General features: G+C 42.0%; 1 protein-coding gene across 6 annotated transcripts in view; it reads right to left on the bottom strand.

Annotated features, from left to right (window-relative positions):
- Nucleotides 1-3261: 3261 nt before the first annotated feature.
- Nucleotides 3262-20033, bottom strand: part of LOC132385249 (arginyl-tRNA--protein transferase 1-like) — a 94793-nt gene continuing 78021 nt past the window's right edge. For all 6 annotated transcript variants that reach the window (XM_059957252.1, XM_059957253.1, XM_059957256.1 and 3 more), the window contains 4 exons: nt 16442-16623; nt 15418-15517; nt 12060-12180; nt 3262-6968 (listed from right to left, as the gene is read on the bottom strand). In XM_059957252.1, the coding sequence (XP_059813235.1) occupies nt 6721-6968; nt 12060-12180; nt 15418-15517; nt 16442-16623 (651 nt within the window). In that variant the 3' untranslated portion in view covers nt 3262-6720. The remainder of the gene's footprint in view (nt 6969-12059; nt 12181-15417; nt 15518-16441; nt 16624-20033) is intronic.

The raw sequence follows: 20033 nt of genomic DNA, 5'->3' as shown, positions 1-20033 counted from the left end.
ATTGAAGCCTTGTTTGTTAGCATCCATGCCCCAAAACCACAGATTTGTCTGGTGATCCATTTAAATTGGTATTATTGATTTTTTCTGTTTTGATCAATCACATCACCATGACTGAAATTAAGAATCTATGGAGACAGTTAGGTAAAATTTCTAGACATTTTGTTGAATGGAAATGAACAGATTTTGATGTAATATGATTTTATAACATGCTGCAAGTCAATATCACATTCTTTCCAATATTTATCTTAATCGTTAACTTCTTTAAACATTAAAACTGGAAGAGATATAAAATGAAGGCACTCGTAGCTTTTAATTTATAATGATTTAACTAAATTTATTTAGCTTTTAATGTTTTCATTTTATTTTTTTTCTTATTTTCATTTTGAAAAACATATTAATAGATTTAAATATGACTCTACCAGAAATGTTAAAGAAATATTAATGTGCTGTGCTCTTCCAGAGGTGTGGCCTCAGAATGTGACTCTTTCTCTTCTTTGCCCACTCTGCATGGCTGGAGTGGCATGGCTTTTGGGGAGTGGAGTGGTGGGTGTCAGCTAATCACCACATTGTTGGTTGTGGGTGCTTTAGATGCACAAGTTTCACAAGAAAATGTTGCAACATTTTCTGTTTTTATTTCATATTTCCAGCATTTGCAGTTTTGTTGATAGCAATGGATACTTTAATTGCTGCTAAGTATTTTGGCACAAAAGGCACTATACAAATGCAAACCTATTTGCTCTTTTCTTCATGTTGACTGGGTGTAGCTTACAGGATCTGTCACACACTCAGTATTTATACACAAAGTGTAGCAAGGTATGTCATCCCAAAGATCCCAGCAGTGCTGGGTGGTTCTACGTGACCTTGTTCAGCCTGCAAATGGACTGGAAGAGCTCAAGGACAATGTCACAGCTTGAAGATGGGCAAATGTCAGGGACTGTGGTGAGACTGGTGGATGATACCAGTTCTGACCTTGCCCTCTGAAGCAGAACATTCTGTACTCAGTAAGGGCCTCACCTTTGCCCCTCTGCACCCATGCCTCAGTGAGTTCTGTGCCTACAACGCTCAGCTCTTCTTCTGTTGCCTCCATCTCCATGCCTACTTCTTTGGCAAGGACTCTCCACCCTGCACTGATGACCCCTTCTCCCAATTTCACCCTCCTCCTCTTCCTAGACCACTTCCTAGATCACTCTGGATCTTTTCATTGCTAACTGCCAATGAGTCATCAACTGAATCGACCTTACCACTCCTCTCATCAATTCTAACCTCACTCCTTCCGAATGCACTAATCCTAACCGCACCATCAAACCTGCAGATAAGGGGGGGGGGGGGCTGCTGTAGTCGTGTGGTAGACTGACCTCTACCTTGCTGAAGCCAGGTGACAACTCTCAGATGCCTCCTCTTACTTACCCCTCGAACAGGACCCCACTAAGGAACACCAGACCATTGTCACCTGCACCATCACTGACTTCATCAACTCTAGGGATCACCCATCCACTATTACCAACTTCATAGTTCCCGCACCCTGCACCTCCTACCCAAGATCCACAAACCTGCCTGTCCAGGTAGACCCTTTGCTTGTTCCTGCCCCACTATATTTGCATACCTTGACTCTTGTTTTCTCCCCCCTAGTTTAGTCCCTCACTTCAGACACTTTACACACTCTGGATCTTTTCAATGACATCAAGTTCCCTGGCTCTGATCGTCTCATTTTCACTATGGATGCCCAGTCCTATGCACTCCCATCTCCCACCAGGAGGGCCTTAAAGCTCTTTGCTGTTGTCACTTCCTCTCAGACCCAACCTATTCCACTCTCCTCCTTCTGGTGGAACTGGTCCTCACTCTCAATAATTTCTCCTTAGGCTCCTCCCATTTCTTTCAAACCAAAGGCGTAGCCATGGGCACTCGCGTGTGCCTGCCTTTTTGTTGGCTAAGTGGAAAAGTCTATGTTCCAAGTTTACACTAGTATCACTCCCCCAACTTTCCCTACACTATATTGGGGCTGCTTCCTGCACCCATGTGGAGCTTGTCGACTTCATCAACTTTGCCTCCAACTCCCACCCTGCCCTCAAATTTATTTGGTCCAATTCTGACACCTCCCTCCCCTTTCTTAATCTCCCTGTCTCTATCTCTGAAGACAGTTTATCTACTGGATATCTTTCATGATTCCTACAGCTACCTGGACTATACCTCTTCCCACCCTGTCACTTGTAAAAATGCCACCCTCTTCCTCTCAGACCCTCCGACTCCGCGGCATTGCTTTCAAGATGAGGCTTTTCAATTCAGAACTAATGAGATGTCCTATTTCTTCAAAGATGGGGGCTTTCCTTCCTCCACCATCAATGCTGCCCTCAGCACATCTCTTCCATTTTGTACACATCTGCCCTCACCCCATCCTCCTGCCACAATACCGGGGAGAGGGTTCCTCTTGTCCTCACCTACCACCCTACTAGCCTCTGCATCCAGCACATAATCCTCTATAACTTTCACCATCTCCAATGGAATGCCACCAATAGGCACATCTTTCCCTCTCCTCCACTTCCTGCTTTCCACAAAATCGCTCATCCATTTATCCCTCCCCATTGATCTCCCTCCTGGTACTTATCCTTGCAAGCAGAACAAGTGCCATACCTGCCCCTACACCTCCTCCCTCACTACCATTCAGGGTCCCAAACAGTTCTTCCATTTGAGGCAACACTGAGTCTGTTGGGGTCCTCTACTGTATCTGGTGCTCTCCGATGTGGCCTCCTGTATATTGGTGAGACCCAACGTAGTTTGGAAGACCGCTTCACCAAGCACCTACGCTCCATCTGCCAGAAAAAGCAGGATCTCCCAGTGGCCACCTATTTCAATCCTACTTCCCCTTCCCATTCTGACGTGTCAGTCCATGGCCTCCTCTACCTCTGCGAAGTGGCCACACTCAGGTTGGAGGAGCAACACCTTATATTCTGGCTGGGTAGCCTCCAACTTGATGGCATGAACATTGACTTCTCAGACTTCCGGTCATTGCCCCTCTCCCTGTTTCACCTAGTACTCCTTGCTCTGACTTCTCATCTCTTTCTCCAGTCCTGATGAAAGGCCTTAGCCTGAAACATTGACTGTTTACTCTTTTCCATAGATGCTACCTGGCCTGCTGAGTTCCTCCAGCATTTTGTGTGTGTTGGGTGATTCTGGTTGGCGGCATTTGAATTCTCCAGATCCCTGAAGCTTTACTTTAACACTGGGAATAAATGATCAATAAATAAAAGAACTATTCAAACAGCAGAAAATATAACCACATTCAATTTTATTCATTTATTTTACACAAGGTTAAAATACTACCATTTAGAAAGATTGTATTGCTAAAGTCTGACTCATTGGTCAATAAAACATTGGAGAGAGCATCCCGAAGCTACGTGTTCAGGCTATATATATCTCTGAGCTCCATTCGGAATGAGCGAGTTTGTGTTTGCCCCTTTAAGGGGTAATTCCCATCAAGTTTATCCTTTATTAAATGACTTACTCTGTTCACAAGTGTCGTATAACATCCTCAGGATGCAAAATTGGAACGTTTCCGGCACTTAATGGTTATTACATCATTCTTTTCTCCGAAAGAAGAAATGCCTCTATAAATGTTTGGTATTCTGGTCAAGATCAGACAAAGGCCAGAAAAGATATTCAGTCCTCTGGATTGTGGAATGTGAATTGCATAGCTGAGATATAGACTGAATTATTCATGAGCAACTACAATCAGGAAATGGAGCTCTGGGCGATTTTCCTGTTTTTAAACTCATGATCAGGTGTAGCACACCAATTCAATTAACTGATTACCCTAAACCAGGACTATAAAGCTGATAGAGGCAACGCCACTGCATGAAAGAGTTGAAAGACAATGCAACAAATTAAAATAGTTCCATGGAGAAATGTTGCACTCCATTCTGGCCAATTCCACCCACAAGACTAAAGGAATTTTAAAGCTTACAGACTCTTTGTTCTCGTAACCATGGCAATGCACCTTGCATAAAGCAATTCTATTAAAACTCTGAAGGGGGAACTTTGCACTTCTTAATGACAAGGTGGGGGGGGGGGTGCTATATGCTCACCCACCTATCTGGAATTAAGTCAGAATATTTATTTTATTATACTGGTGATAATAGAATACCAAATGTTATAATAATTTTCCTTTGTTTTGTTAAATATCAGAAATTACACAGTAAATAAAGTGGTACTTGCCTGTCATTAGCCTTAGGTCTTAATTGAAACTTAAGAGCTGATCAGAAAGATTGCTTGTCACTAGAAAATAGCTCATAAACTCAATAGCATTTTCCCTCATAGATTCTCATAACTATGCATACATCAACATGTCTTCTTTACTTTGGAGTTGTGTCTCTGAAAATCAGATAACATTTACTGCAGAGAAGATAGCTATTCAGCCTCCTGTGTCCGTGATAGTCAAAACAGAGAGATGTAGATTCATCCAGTGCCCTTCTTTCTATCAAATGCAAAACATTCTACTGAAACCACTTTCTGATCATGTATAGTTGTGACACACCTCTTCCCAACATAATCATCCACTGAATTTGGGCTCTTCCTGTGCTCTGATTCTGTCTTTGTTGTCACCTCTTGAAATATTTACCCACTCCTGCCGCCTCTCTCAGTGATCCAATTCTCCACCTTTTTTCTGCCTTTGAAGCCCACACTTGATGCCTGATTCACCAATGGTCAAAATCTTTCTGGCTTTTACTTAGAGTTTTCAACAAGAGCATTTGTGTTAGATTTAATCACAGACTGAAATACGTACAGTATCCAAAATAGAAATAACTCATAGAAGTACAACAAGGCACAACAATGACAAATTCTGGATATATTCCTGGACCCATGAGGCAGGCACCGATTTCCCAGTGTCTCCATACTATTGGTTTCCAGGCATTCCTATTCTTATGACAGCACTACCTTTGACCTTCCTACACCAATGAGAAGGTGAACAGATTTTTCCTCAACCTGATTAATTCTTTACTGTCAATCAATTGTCATTTGCTAACTCACAAGCAACATTTTTAAGTAATAAGGTATACTATAGCATTAAACTAAACAGTTTGAATATCCCTGTTTATTTTCCTGAGTTGCTCTTGGTAGTGTCCAAGGAATGTTAACTTATGTAAACCTCAGGACAAACATCAATATCAACATTTAATGTGACCAAATGGATTACATACAGACTAAGGAGATACTGCAGCTAAGGAAAAGGTGAATTGGGAGTCTGGTAATCATGGCTTTTCTCAGAAATATTCTGAGAAAAATATTTTTGAGCAAATTTTGCTTCTGAGCAGAAATATTTTAAACATATTTGGTTTTAATATCGATTTTTGGCTGCTGGATGAAACTGCAAATGTCCACCACTGCCATCCAGTGGCCTTGGCGCATTACTGCTTGTAAATACATTCCCCGTCAGGCACTTTTTTGGATTTACAATGATGTTGGTTAAATAACACCTGAGTATTGAATTATATTAACAATTATAACAAAGGCAGAGTGAGCTGCATCTATCATATCACTGAGTGCTGTGCTTCATTACTAATGCAGCTCTTAGATTACACATGGTACTCTATCCAGGGATTTATATACTAAAAATTTTTCAATAATGCTACTGGGATGCTATCCAGATTTACAGCAGAATCTGAACACTTAATTCCAATGGCCCTTGGCCAAACAATTCACAATTATTGTACAAAAAAAAAGAGCAGTAAAGTCCTGCTATTTACTCCTTTTATAAAGAATCCTAAACATCAAATCACCTCCCCCCTTCTCCTCTATTAATTACAATTCTTCATTAGAAAATCACCACCAAATGTAATCAAAATTTTGTAGTTTGAACAAGTTGTCATTCATATCTGAGACAGAAGTATCGCCACACCAAGTTCTCTCTACAACTCATTATCAGATGATTGTTGTAGGTGTTCAGCGCAAAACATTAGCCACAAAATTTTTGCCAGAGATATTTTGACTCAAAGTCTTCTTGGTTTGGTGTAAGCCATAAATATTGAGGGTGAAATTCCTAGTGGTGACTTGGGTAAAGCAAAACAGTCCCGGTGAAGGGTCTTGACTTGAAACGTCGACTGTACTTTTCCCTCCAAAGGTGCTGCCTAATCTGCTGAGTTCCTCTTGCACTTTGTGTATTGCTCCAGAATCTAGAATCTTCAGTCTCTTGTGTTTCCAATAACAAAACCATCACCCATTTTACATCTCACATTCCCACCGCCGTCTGCATTGTGCTGTTGCCAGAATTCAATTTCAGCCCTGTTAGTACCCAGTTGTATTTAAGATTGTTACAAATACCATATAAACTACTATCCTGGTCAACTACACCTTCTGTCTGTCACTTTACTACTTGTCATCTGTAAACTCTGGCAGAATTGCAACTGTTGATTAGAAGATTCTGTGTGCATCTGAGAGACTGCACAGCCTTGGGATGAAGAAATAAAAATAAATGTACTGTCAAGAACCAAATAAACTAGGACTTGGCCCATGCTGTAGATTGGTGATGTTTTTGTAATCAATGTGGTTTCATAAAAAGTTTCTGTGCCTGTTTAAGGCCTTTTTTTTTTGCTTTCCTTTTATTCCCTCTCATTAAAAGTGCATCAGTACCAGCTTTGTAGCTTTCCCCATCTCTCTCCTGGCTCACTGACAGGACCTGCTTTTCAATGTCAGCACCTACATTGCACCCCGGGAGTTCAGTTGAAATGGTCAACTCTCCGCCTCCTTGCTGCACCAGCTACTGCAGCAGCAGCAGCAGCACCTCAGCAAGCGCCCAAGGCAGGGAAAGTGCTTCCGCCAGGCTGAGAGGGAAGAGGAGCGTATCGAGACCAGGTCCTCCTGCGATACCACCAGCATGGCTTCCTCCGTCTGAACTGAGGCAGAGGAAGAGGGGCTCAGAGCTTCTCGGAAATTCCGCAAAAACCAAAGGCCTTCGCTGGACAGGCTGGAATCGGCAGCTGTAAAGAGAAGAAAAATAAGTTATTAATTTGATTGATGGATTTTTGTAATTAACTTTGTCGTAAAATTGCCTAGGAACAAAGGCACAGAAGTAGGCCATTCACTCCATTGACAATCCCAATAAAATCAACAATAATCCTTAACCCTTCATGCTTAACCCTCCTTAAAATAATTCTACCAGACAGTTTTCAATTTTCCAGTTGGTCTAAGTTTCACACAGTTTAGCGCAGTGTGTGATTTCCAGAGTTTATCTGCCTTTCTGTGAAAAAGTGTTTCAATATCTCGAATTAACAGGTTACCTCTGATAAACTCCTACCCATTGTACTGTAATCCATGAACAAAAGGGCCTTGGAAACTCTAACTATTAATACCCTTTCTCCGGTCAAGGAGGGAGATTAGAAGAATCCCAAAGGAAATCTTGCTTAAATGACCAGATGCGTATTTAATTTCTCACGAAGAAGAGACCCGCAGTCACTGGCTCGACAAAAAGCTTCTGGCCTAAAGGACTCACCGCATCGCTATCACCAACTTGCATCCTTGCACTGATTATAAATTACTGATAAATTTAAGTGGCATCATTTGTCCACTGAGAACCAGGCTTTCTGAGCTCATTGCCAGATGTTTAGAGCCAACAGAGAAAGGAATCCTGCTGCTCCTGGTCTGACAGGAGCCCATGCTGCTGTACATCTCCTGGATGGATTTTACTTGGTCAGATTATTCAGAATCAGATTTAATATCACCGGCATGTGTCATGAAATTTGTTGACTTTGCAGCAGCAGGACAATAGACAATAGGTGCAGAAGTAGACCATTCGGCCCCTCGAGCCTGCACCGCCATTTTGAGATCATGGCTGATCAACTACTATCAATACCCGGTTCCTGCCTTGTCCCCGTATCCCTTGATTTCCCTATCCGTAAGATACCTATCTAGCTCCTTCTTGAAAGCATCCAGAGAATTGGCCTCCACTACCTTCCGAGGCAGTGCATTCTAGACCCCCACAACTCTCTGGGAGAAGAAGTTCTTCCTTAACTCTGTCCTAAATGACCTACCCCTTATTCTCAAACCATGCCCTCTGGTACTGGACTCTCCCAGCATCTGGAACATATTTCCTGCCTCTATCTTGTCCAATCCCTTAATAATCTTATATGTTTCAATCAGATCCCCTCTCAATCTCCTTAATTCCAGCGAGTATAAGCCCAGTCTCTCTAACCTCTCTGTGTAAGACAGTCCGGACATCGCAGGAATTAACTTTGTGAATCTACGCTGCACTTCCTCTACAGCCAGGATGTCCTTCCTTAACCCTGGAGACTAAAACTGTACACAATACTCCAGGTGTGGTCTCACCAGGGCTCTGTACAAATGCAAGAGGATTTCCTTGCTCTTGTACTCAATTCCCTTTGTAATAAAGGCCAACATTCCATTAGCCTTCTTCACTGCCTGCTGCACTTGTTCATTCACCTTCAATGACTGATGAACAAGGACTCCTAGATCTCTTACCTTACCTAACTTTACACCGTTCAGATAATAATCTGCCTTCCTGTTCTTACTCCCAAAGTGGATAACCTCACACTTATTCACATTAAACGTCATCTGCCAAGTATCTGCCCACTCACCCAGCCTATCCAAGTCACCCTGAATTCTCCTAACATCCTCATCACATGTCACACTGCCACCCAGCTTAGTATCATCAGCAAATTTGCTGATGTTATTTTTAATGCCTTCATCCAAATCGTTGACGTAAATTGTAAACAGCTGTGGTCCCAATACCGAGCCCTCTGGCACCCCACTAGTCACCACCTGCCATTCCGAGAAACACCCATTCACCGCTACCCTTTGCTTTCTATCTGCCAACCAGTTTTCTATCCATGTCAATGTCTTCCCCCCCAATGCCATGAGCTTTGATTTTACCCACCAATCTCCTGTGTGGGACCTTATCAAAAGGACAGTGCAATACATCATAAATATAGAAGAAAAGCTGAATTACAGTAATTATATATGTATATTAAATAGTTAAGTTAAAAAAGTAGTGCAAAAACAGAAATTAAAAAAGTATTGAGGTAGTGTTCGTGGATTCAATGCCCATTCAGAAATTGGATGGCAGAGGGGAAGAATCTGTTCCTGAATCATTGAGCGTGTGCCTTCAGGCTCCTGTACCTCCATCCTGACAGTAACAATGAGAAGAGGGCATGCCCTGGGTGGTGGGGTCCTTAATGATGGACGTATTAAGAAAAGCAATGTTTTAGTTTTTTAGTTAATTGTTGGGATAGGGTATTGTTCAAAATTATTCACAGAAAAGGCCCTACAGCCCACTAGGCCCATGCAATTTTTACCCAATTTTTGGGCCCATACAATTTTACCAAACACCCAATTTTTACGCTAAACCTACTTGAGTTCTTGCACATCCATGCCCAATTCCACCTCTTACATACATGTCAATGGCAGTTTACAGTGGATAATTAACCAAGCAAACTGCACATTTTTTAGATGTGAGTGAAACCCATGGAAAATGTACCAAATTCCAAACAGACAGCACCTGAGGGCAGGATCGAACATGGTCATTGCTGCTGTGAGGTAGCAGCTGCTAGTTGCACCACTGTTACTCCCTTGTTTAAAAACAAAGTTAAGATCAGTCCAAAGACCACAGGCCAGTCAGTATAACCTTGGAGGTGGGAAACCTTTTAGGAATGTTGATCTGGGACAACACATTCATCACCTTCAGGAAAATGGATCAATTGAAGTAGGCAAACATGCTAAGGCTAATTGGGGCAGAGGGACCTGGTGAAAATGAAAGAGCACCTTGAAAAAAACAGTTAATGAAGCATACATAATTCTTGACTTTATCAGTTGAAGCATAAAGCATAAAAGCAGGGAAGTCATGTTACTGGCCTGGTCTTAACTGGAGAGTTGAGTTCAATTCTGGTCACCCATTAAAGGAAGGGTGTGAAGCCATTAGAGAGAGCCCAGAGAAGATTTACGAGGTGAGTTCTTGGGATGAGAGATAACAGTTACAAGGATAAGTTAAACAGGATAGGTTTCTACTTTGAGGAATGTGATGCTTTGAGGGGTGGGGCAGGTGGAATTGAAGGAAGAATAAAATAATGAGGTATCTGTAGGTGGAGCCATTGAGGACCAGGACTCTCAGGAATGGAGAAGACAAGGATTTTTTGTTCCTCCAACAAGATGTTCTTGGAATCAGGAATGTACAGCGGTGCCAGAAAATTTGTTAACCCTGTAGAATTTTCTTATTTCTGTATAAATATGACCTAAAGTTTGTTCAGATCTTCACACAAGTCCTAAAACTAGATAAAGAAAACACAATTAATTAAATAACACAAAAAACATTATACTTGTTCATTTATTTTTTGAGAAAAATTATCCAATGTTACATGCATTTGTTGGAAAAAGTATGTGAACCTTTGCTTTCAGCAACTGGTGTGACCCCTTTTCACAGCAATAACTTCAACCAAATGTTTTCGGTAACCATCTGTCAGTCTTGCACATCGGCTTGGAGGAATTTTAGGCCATTCCTCCTTACAAAACTGCTTCAACTCTGGGATGTTGGTGGGTTTCCTTGCATGAACTGTTTGCTTCAGGTCCTTCCACAATATTTCTATAGGATTAAGGTCAAAACTTTGACTCAGCCATTCCAAAACTCAAATTTTCTTCTGTTTAAAAATTCTGTTGTTGATTTACTCTTGCCTTTTGGATTATTGTCTTGTTGCATTATCCAACTTCCATTAAACTTCAGGCGACGGACTACTCACCCTGACATTCTCCTGTAAAATGTCTTGATACAATTTTGAATTCAGTGTTCCCCCAACGATTGCAAGCAGTCCAGGCCCTGAGGCAGCAAAACAGCCCCAAACCATGAAGCTCCTGCCACCATGTTTCTCAGTTGGGATGAGGTTTTGGTGTTGGTGCGCGGTGCCTTTTTCTCTTCAAATATGATGGTGTGCATTTCTGCCAAAATGTTCAACTTTTGTTTCATTTGTCCACAGAACATTGTCCTAGAAGTATTGTGGAACATCCATGTTGTCTTTTGCAAACTTGAGACAAGCAGCAATTTTTTTTTTGGAGTGCAGTAGTTTCCTCCGTGGTGTCCTTCCATGAATAGCATCCTTGTTCAGTGTTTTTCTTATAGTGGGTACAAAAATAGAGACTTTAGCAAGTTCTAGAGATTTCTGCAGGTCTTTTGCTGTTATTCTTGGATTCTTTTTCACCTTCTTCAGCACTGCACATTGTGCTCTTGGTGTGACCTTTGCAGGATGCCCACCCCTAGGGAAAGTAGCAACTGTACTGAGTTTCCTCCATTTGTAGACAATTCCTCTTACTGTGGACTGATGAACACTCAGGTGTTTAGAGATGCTTTTGTAACCTTTTCCAGCTTCATGTATCTCTACAATTCTTCTTCTAAGGTCCTCTGAAAGTTGTTTTGATCGAGGCACGGTGCACATAAACAGATCTCTCTTGAGAAGAGCTGGCTCTGCAGTAACCTGACTTTGTGTGTCTTTTTTATAGGGCAGGACACCTCAACAACCCACACCTCCAATCTCATTGATTGGAACACCTGACTCCAAATAGCTTTTGTAGAAGGCATTACCCCAGATGTTCACATACTCTTTCCAACAAGTACATGTAATATTGGATAATTTTTCTCAATAAATAAATGAACAAGTATAATATTTTTCATGTTATTTATTTAATTGGGTTCTCCTTATGTAGTTTTAGGACTTAAGTGAAGATCTGATTACGGTTTAGGTCCAATTTATGCAGACATAGAGAAAATTCTACAGGGTTCACAAACTTTCTAGCACCACTGTAGTACCTGGAGGTGTTGGTGGACAGGTTCCACTGCAACCATCACAAGAGAAATGGATAAATCTATGGTGGAGAGAAACTTGCAAGTCTATATTGGAATAACTAGTAGGGGGAACAAGTGGGGTGCTCTGAAAGGGACATGGCATGAATATGATGGGTTGAACAGCCTGATTTTGGGTTGCACCCATCCTATTATTCCCATATTCTATGATTTTCACTGTCTTTACTTTTTTGCTCCTAAAATCACAGGGAACAGATTGATATGAACCAACCTGGCTCATCCCCATCGTAAAGCTTGGCAAACTTGTTTAACTCCAGCTTGGGTAGGCATTGTTCCACAGACACCCAGTGTCCAGTCACGGGGCACAGCAACTCTGTTGGCTGGTACAGGAGCTACAAAGGAAAGATATAGAAATTAATCCAGGCTCAGTTCAATGGATTGGAAAAAAATGCCCTCAAGAAACTGTGGAATATGAACTATTCAAAAGTTTCGTTGAACCTGGTTAACTTCCTGCTCATTCTAATCAGCTCACACAGATTTGAAATAAGTGATTAAGCATAGAATTACAATAGAGCACTAAAAGGAGATGTTACTTGTTTATTAATTAGTGAATGCAGAGATGGCTGGGATGTGATGCCAGTACTGGTGACCTAATGATGTCACCCATGACATAAACTTGCTCCAAGATGCAATGATGTTAACACTATGCCCCTATGGTAAAATGACAAAGTCGCCTGCGATATAACAGTGTCATTTGTGATAAAATATCAGACGACAACCCCTGTGACTTGTGATTGGATGTGCCCACTCCTATGTGACAGCAGTACTTTTGACATGATGGTACACCTGTGACCAAATGCCATATTACCTGTGGCAGAATGGTGTCACCTCATCATGATGACATTCCTTATAGTCTCACCTGTGACACAAGCGTTGTTAAGTAGGCCTCCAAGAAGAAGAGGGGAAAGAAGAGAAGCAAAACCCTAAGGACATGGAAGAAATGGCAGAGACCCACTATTGTGGGATTTCAAAGCACACCTTTCAAAATCATTCAACAATGAAAACTTTCGTGAAGAGGTCTGAGGCCCATTTCATAAGAGTTTTCTACAAGGTGAATTATTATCTAAATGGAGACAGGCTCCAAGTGAATGAAGTACAGAGGGGTCTTGTGCTCAAGTGCCTGGATCACCAAAAGCCAGCAGGCAGTTCCAACAAGCAGTAAAGAAGGCAAACAACATTTTGGCCTTCATAGCAAATGGTTTGTTGTCTAAGAGTAGTGAGGCTTTGTTGCAGTTTATTTAGCAGAGTTGACCCTTCCAGCCCTTTGACCCATGCTACCCCAGCAACCCCACAACCTAACTATAACCTAATCATGGGATAATTTACAATGACCAATTAACCTATCTGGTGCATCTTTGGACCGTGGAAGAAAACTAGAGGACTCAGAGAAAACCTACACATTCCACAGGGAAAATGTACAGAGACTCCTTGCAGAATGGCGCCGGAATTGAACTCCGTACTCCTGAACGTCACAAGCTGTAATAGAGTCACACTAACTACTAAGCTACCATGGCACACAATTGTGAGGCCTCACCTAGAATATTCTATGCAGTTTTGGTCCCCTTAACAAAATATAGTAGCATTGGAGGCAATACAAGGAGAATCACCAGGCTAATACCTGGGACAACAGGATCACCTCAACAAAAGAGACTAAACAGCTTTGGCCTAGATACTTTAGAATGAGCATTGACCTTACTCAAATATGCAAGATTCTAGGGGGGGATTAACAACATCAATGTAGAGATGGGGGGGGGGCCATAACTACAAGGGGACAATCATTTAAATTGAGGTACATAGAAATTCTTTCTTGCAGAGGGTGGCAACTCTGTGGAATTGCCTGCTCTGTTGGTTTGTGTTAAAAGTATTTAAAGCAGAGGTGAAGAATGATTTGATAGATTGGGGAATAGAGGGGTATGGGAAATGAGAAAGCATATTAAATGATGAGGTGATCTTGAAGGGCCTGATAACTCTGTCCTGCCCCTAATGTGTTCTTTTGCTCACTTTGTGAACAAGTTGAGATTTTACAACAATCTGATGTGTTATAGTCATGAATTCATGCAGGATGTGTGGAGTCAATACTTCAGCTGAACTATTAACTGACTTGGATGAAGTCAAAGGAATGGTTACTAACTTTATTGATAACATGAGGAGAATCAGGAAAGTAAATTGGAAGGCATCTACAAATGGATGTGCCAGGTTATTGCCTCACTTCACAGGTGACACCATTTCAGCCATAAACAGTGACCATGCCCCAGATCTAGATCATCCCACGTGGATAAACATCCTCCGTGCATCCCTGCCATGATGCTTTGGTAGGTGAGTGGGAAAACACCTGGCAAGGGCAGTATTAATATGGAAAATTGTGAAATTATCCACTTTGACAGGCAAATTTAAAAGACATTATCTGAATGGCTAAAGTTTGTAGAGCTCTGAAATACAGAGGGACCTGGATGATCCGGTGGTCACAAGTAATCTGGAAACCAAACAGCATATCATCATTTGTTGGTAGGGGAATTGGATACAAAAGTAGGACAACTATGCTTTAGTTATATTGTGTGTTGGGGGACCATATGTAGGGTACTAATCACACTATTTAAATCTTTATTTAAGGATGTAGTTGCATTGGAAGCAGTTGAGAAAAGGTTCACTAAACTTGGTTCAACTAAACTTGGAATGGACAGGTCTTATTATTGGGAAAGGTTGGACAAGCTAGATTTATACCTGTTGGGGTTTAAAAGAGTGAGAAGGGGTTTGATGGTAACCTACAAGATCCTGAGGCATTTTTAGTGAATGCAGAGAGGATATTTACTATTGTGTAAGAATCTAGACTTAGGGATCACTGTTCAGAATTAAGGGGTCATCTATTTAAGATGGGGGTCGTGTCACCTGTGAAGTGAGGCAGTACTTGTCACATGATGTCATCACCACCTGTGGCACAACGATGAGAGCTCAACATGGCAATGTTGGCCTTAATGATTATGTCAACTTCTATGGTACAAAGATATCAGCTGTGACAAGGTCATCCCACCCATGACAATTGTATTGTCAAGTAGCCCTACAAGAAGAAAGGAGAATCAAAATATAAAAGGCATTAGAAGAAATAAAATATTGTGAGAAGACATTAGAGGCAGTAGATGTTGGAATCGGGAGCAAAATACAAGCCTCTGGATGAACTCGGCAGGCTGAGCAGCAATTGTGTAGGCAAAGTGATGGTCAGTTATCCCTCTTTAGAATATTTTATGGCAGAGGTAGTTAGATTCTTGATAAACAAGGAAGTGTAAGAGTGCCATGAGAGGACAGGAATGTGGTATTGAGATTTTAATGATTTCTGTCATTAAATGAGAAACCCATGCAGACACAGGAGGAAAAACATACAAGCTCCACACAGACAGAGGTCAGAATGGAATCCAGGTCACTGGAGATGTGGGAGTGTGTTTCTACTAGATAGGCACTGTGCCAGACTTATACAATCACAACACTTATACTTAACTTGCAGCTGATTTCTCACTGGATCCTTGCAATGCTAGAATAAAATCTGTCTAAGGTTTCCTGAAGACAATCGTGCTTACCTTGTATTTTACTTTAACACATGAATGCACATAAGGGCCCAAGTAATAATACTTCATTCTTGGAACCTTCTCATTCAGTCTTTGGGTCAGTGCTATTTCCCTGGAAGACAGCAGAAGCAGTATTACACTTAGAAGCCTATTATAACTCAGGTCTCTCTCCCTAAGATAAAGCATCATTTCAATGTGGAACAAACCTCTTCCTTAGCTCTTTACTACTGGAAGCAGCACATACAGAGGCAGTCAAGTATATTGGAGGCTGAGATTGATCTTTGGACAGAAGGGGAATTCAGGGTTTCAGGAGGTGGAATTCATCCTCCCTCTCCCACTGGACACATAGAGGTGTCCACCTCTATCCAGAAGTTTGCAGCCAGCATAGTGCTGGCCTTCCTGCTTCATGTTCCACAAACCTGAACTCATCCAAAACTTTGTTAGCATCTCTTAACACTAAGCATTCATCTCCAAACATATTTCATCCTGTTCTTCCATCACTCCGTTTTACATTGGCTCCCAAATGTGGTTTTGAACTCTCATCCTCATGTCCCTCTTTGAGTCTTTACCCACCACCCTCACAGTCTCCACCTTAACCCTCAACCCCCTCCCCACCACCAACCTCCAATTGTAACCTCCCACAATCATCTGGGTTGTCTACTTCCTCTAATTCTGACCCTTTCATATATCTCAGATCATTAATCGCTCTATCATTAGGAGCCTTTCCAGAACTCTCAAAGAAAAATCAGTCAGTCTTGAACTCTTCACTTACTGACAGGGAGGAGAGCATTGCATCACAATTGGCAAGTATAAATATGCTGGTTTTGCCACTGTAATGAACCTTGGCTGCAGGATACAGATTGGGATTCTTGATATAGAGGCCACCAGATCTGGATGGTGTTCTATGTGAATTTCCAGTCATTAAGATAATTGACTGATGGATTACAGTTCAAGTTTTCTACTAGCAAATAACCTGTACTAGGAATGGTAAACTTCTAACATTTCTTTTATACAATTCCTGTTCCCTGAAAAATACCTGAGAGCAGAGTAGACTCCCAATGAGAGAGAGGAGTAATCTGGATCATAGCACAAGTACTGTGAGTTAATTCCTTCAGGTAGTATGTCCAACAGTCCAAGAGCGATAATCTTCCCGTCCAGCAGGAACTGTTCAATGAAAGAGCCATAGCCAGTGTCTGGGCCATCTGCAGGATCCTCCCCCTGTGAGCGAGACAATGGAAGCAGGGTTAGGGTCGTTTCAGCATGCTTTCTCTGAACCACTGTCTACTCCACCACAAGCGCAAATTGCCCATTAATTCAAGACAGGCATTGAGAGCAGGTTGCACACATTCAGTTTTCAGAAACCGGGTAATGATGTTTTAAAATAAGCCTGCTGTTGTACAATTAAAACAGCTGGTAAAATAGGGAGCTTTCACATGTGATGTGTTGTTGATAGGAATCATACTCACCTGCTTGGGCCTGCTGAGACCTGCCAGCTATTTCTGGGGCACTAAGTCTTGTGTGAGTCTGTGTTTATCTGTGTCTACATATATAAAGTCTTTAAACTTTCACCAGCAATAATATTATTCTTAAAGTATTAAATTTCATGTTAATCTTCATTCCTTAAATCACTATAAATGGCAGCTATATGGTCTCAAAATACACATTTTCTCAAAGTTGTAGGAGTGGATACTTTTGTATTATTTTTTCCTATTGTCACAGAGTGAATGAAGTGTGAAAATCCCTCTGAAGAATTTCCATTAAATGCACACTCATTAGTCACCATATGGGTTAGATTTGTTAATCCTTCAAACATTATTTGCCCTTGCTTAGTGCTTCTTCCAGGCATCGTTCAAGATGGAGGACTAAGTCATCAAAGAGGTTGTTAATCAGGTTTCCTTGCCCCTGTTTGACAGTTTGTGGGGTTATGAATCAAGCATGGAGACTCTTGGGGCCACACTCTCATACCTGTCTTCCACTGTGTAATTGGGGAGGAGGAGCAAGACATATAGGTGAAATATGAAGGAGGAGATTGGCAGGTTGTCCACAAAATATAATTCAATGAGTACCATGAGTCTCAAGTAGTGTGTGGACCACTCTCTCAACTTGAACACCAGACCACACATAATTACGAAGAAAGACTTGCAAGATCAACTTGATTGTATTTTTATTTCTTCCTGAATCCAGATGCTGGGTGGAAACCGCAGTCCTGATGCAGTGTCTCAAAACATCAACCACACACACACACACACACACACACACACACGCACACGCGCGCACGCGCACACGCACACGCACACGCACACAGTTCTTCCAGCAAATACTGAGTATTCTATCTGGTTTAGAAACATAGAAAATAGGTGCAGGAGTAGGCCATTCGGCCCCTCGAGCCTGTACCACCATTCTGTATGATCATGGCTGATCATCCAACTCAGAACCCTGAACCTGCTTTCTCTCCATACCCCCTGATCCCTTTAGCCACAAGGGCCATATCTAACTTCCTCTTAAATATAGCCAATGAACTGGCCTCAACTGTTTCCTGTGGCAGAGAATTCCACAGATTCACCACTCTCTGTGTGAAGAAGTTTTTCCTCATTTCGGTCCTAAAAGGCTTCCCCTTTATCCTTAAACTGTGACCCCTCGTTCTGGAGGGGTCTGTTTCAGTGTGGTGACTTAGATATTACAGAGTGGATTGCTAGGTCATATGGAAATGTATTACTATCATATTGATCCCTGATTTAGGAGCAGTCCTCAATTAACATATCCAATTGTAAGACAGGTAGCCAGCTGAACTTCTCACCTTTGAACACTTATATTGTAAGTAGATAGAGGAGTAGGTTACATGACCCTCTGTGCCTGCACTACCATTCAATGATATGATGGCTGATCTTATACCTCAGCACCACCTTCCTGTGTTAAAACCCAAATCCCTCGATCTGTCAGCCTTAGTCTTCACTCACTGTCTGAGCTTTCATAGTGCTGCAAAGTACAGAATTCAACAGATTCACTTCCAAATATGTAAAGAAATGTCTTCACATCTCAGCTCTGAATGACTGACCCCATACTTTGAGACTGTGACACCTAGCTCTAGGTATCAGTTTCATCCATGCATCTACTCAGTCAACCCCTTAAGAATTGTGTATCTTTCAATGAAATCACCCCTTATTTTTCTATATATAGGCCTTGTCTACTTATTCTCTTCTCATGGGATAGACACCAATGCACCTCCCTGCCCTCCTCCACCTACCCCAGCCCAGGAATCAAAACCTCAATTGGTAGGACAACCAGATCTCCACGCAATATTCCAGGCGCTGTCTCACTGGGGCATAGATTGAGAATGAGAGGGAAAGGATCTAAAAGGGACCAAATGGTGGTGAGCATATGGAACAAATTGCTAGAGGAATTGGTACAATGGTATCATTTAAGAAGGACTTCAATCGATACATGGCGGGGCAGGGCTTAAAGGGATAGGCTCAATGCAGAAAATTGGGACTAGCTGGGTGGGAACCATAATTGGCAGGGATTTATCAGGCCAAAGGTTCTGTATCTGTGCGGTATTGCTCTATGACTCTAAGAAGGTCACCTCTCATTCTAAATTCCAAGGAACACAAACTCAAGTTGTGTAACCTTTCTTAATGCAACAACACTCTCATCCTAGGAATTAGCCCAGTGAATCTCCTTTGGACAGACTCCAAGGACGCAAGACATAGTTCTGTTTGTAGCCCCCACAACATCAACATCCCAAAGGTCACCATTGACTAGAAACTCAACTGACCCAACTATGTGAAAATCGTGACTAAAAAACATGGAATGCTGGCAGAACTCAGCAGGCCAGACAGCTCCTGATGAAGGGTTTCAGCCCGAAACGTTATTACCTCCTCCCATAGATGCTGTCTGGCTTGCTGAGTTCTGCCAGCATTTTGTGTTTTTTATTTATTTCCAGCATCTGCAGATTCACTCGTGTTGCCTTTGAAAATCGTGACTACTTGGTCAGAGGCTGGATATAACTGACTTCCTGGCATCCTGAAGACTTTTCCAGCATCTACAAAGCAATAGAATTCTACAATCTGTAGCCTTTTTTATTTTGTCTCCCGCCTCTGTTGCCAGCTCCACCCCTCCTGGCTTCATCTGCCTATCCAACCCCTCCTCACTTGGATCCACCTGCTCCTTTCCAGCTCCCTCATCCCTCCTCCCTCACTTCTTTATACAGGCTATCCTCCCTCTACACTCCCAGTTCCTGCTGCGGGATGTCGACCCAAGATGTCAGCTTCCCTTTTCCTCCAGAAGCCTGGCACCATCTAGGGCTAAGCAGCCCAAGCGATTGATACCCCACCCAACACAAGGGCACAATGGATGCCGTATGTGTGATATGCAAGATGCACTTCGGAACACCTCTACCTGCAGGATCCTCTCCAAGTCACACAACATACTGACTTGGAAAATATATCACCATTCTTTGTTGGGTCTAAATTTTGGGCTTCTATCCCAAAAGGTACTGTGATAGCACCACGAAAAGAAGGTCAACAGGGAGCTCACCTCAATCTTTTCAAGGGCAATTAGGAATAGACAACCAATTCTGTCTTCTTATGAAATTTGGAGTATGTACGCAAAGAAATGCTGTGTTGAGATCT

Source organism: Hypanus sabinus, chromosome X2 (assembly GCF_030144855.1).
Source record: "Hypanus sabinus isolate sHypSab1 chromosome X2, sHypSab1.hap1, whole genome shotgun sequence".
Classification (NCBI taxonomy): domain Eukaryota; kingdom Metazoa; phylum Chordata; class Chondrichthyes; order Myliobatiformes; family Dasyatidae; genus Hypanus; species Hypanus sabinus.
The sequence above is the reverse complement of the archived record's forward strand: the minus strand, read 5'-3'. Positions and strand labels throughout refer to the sequence as shown.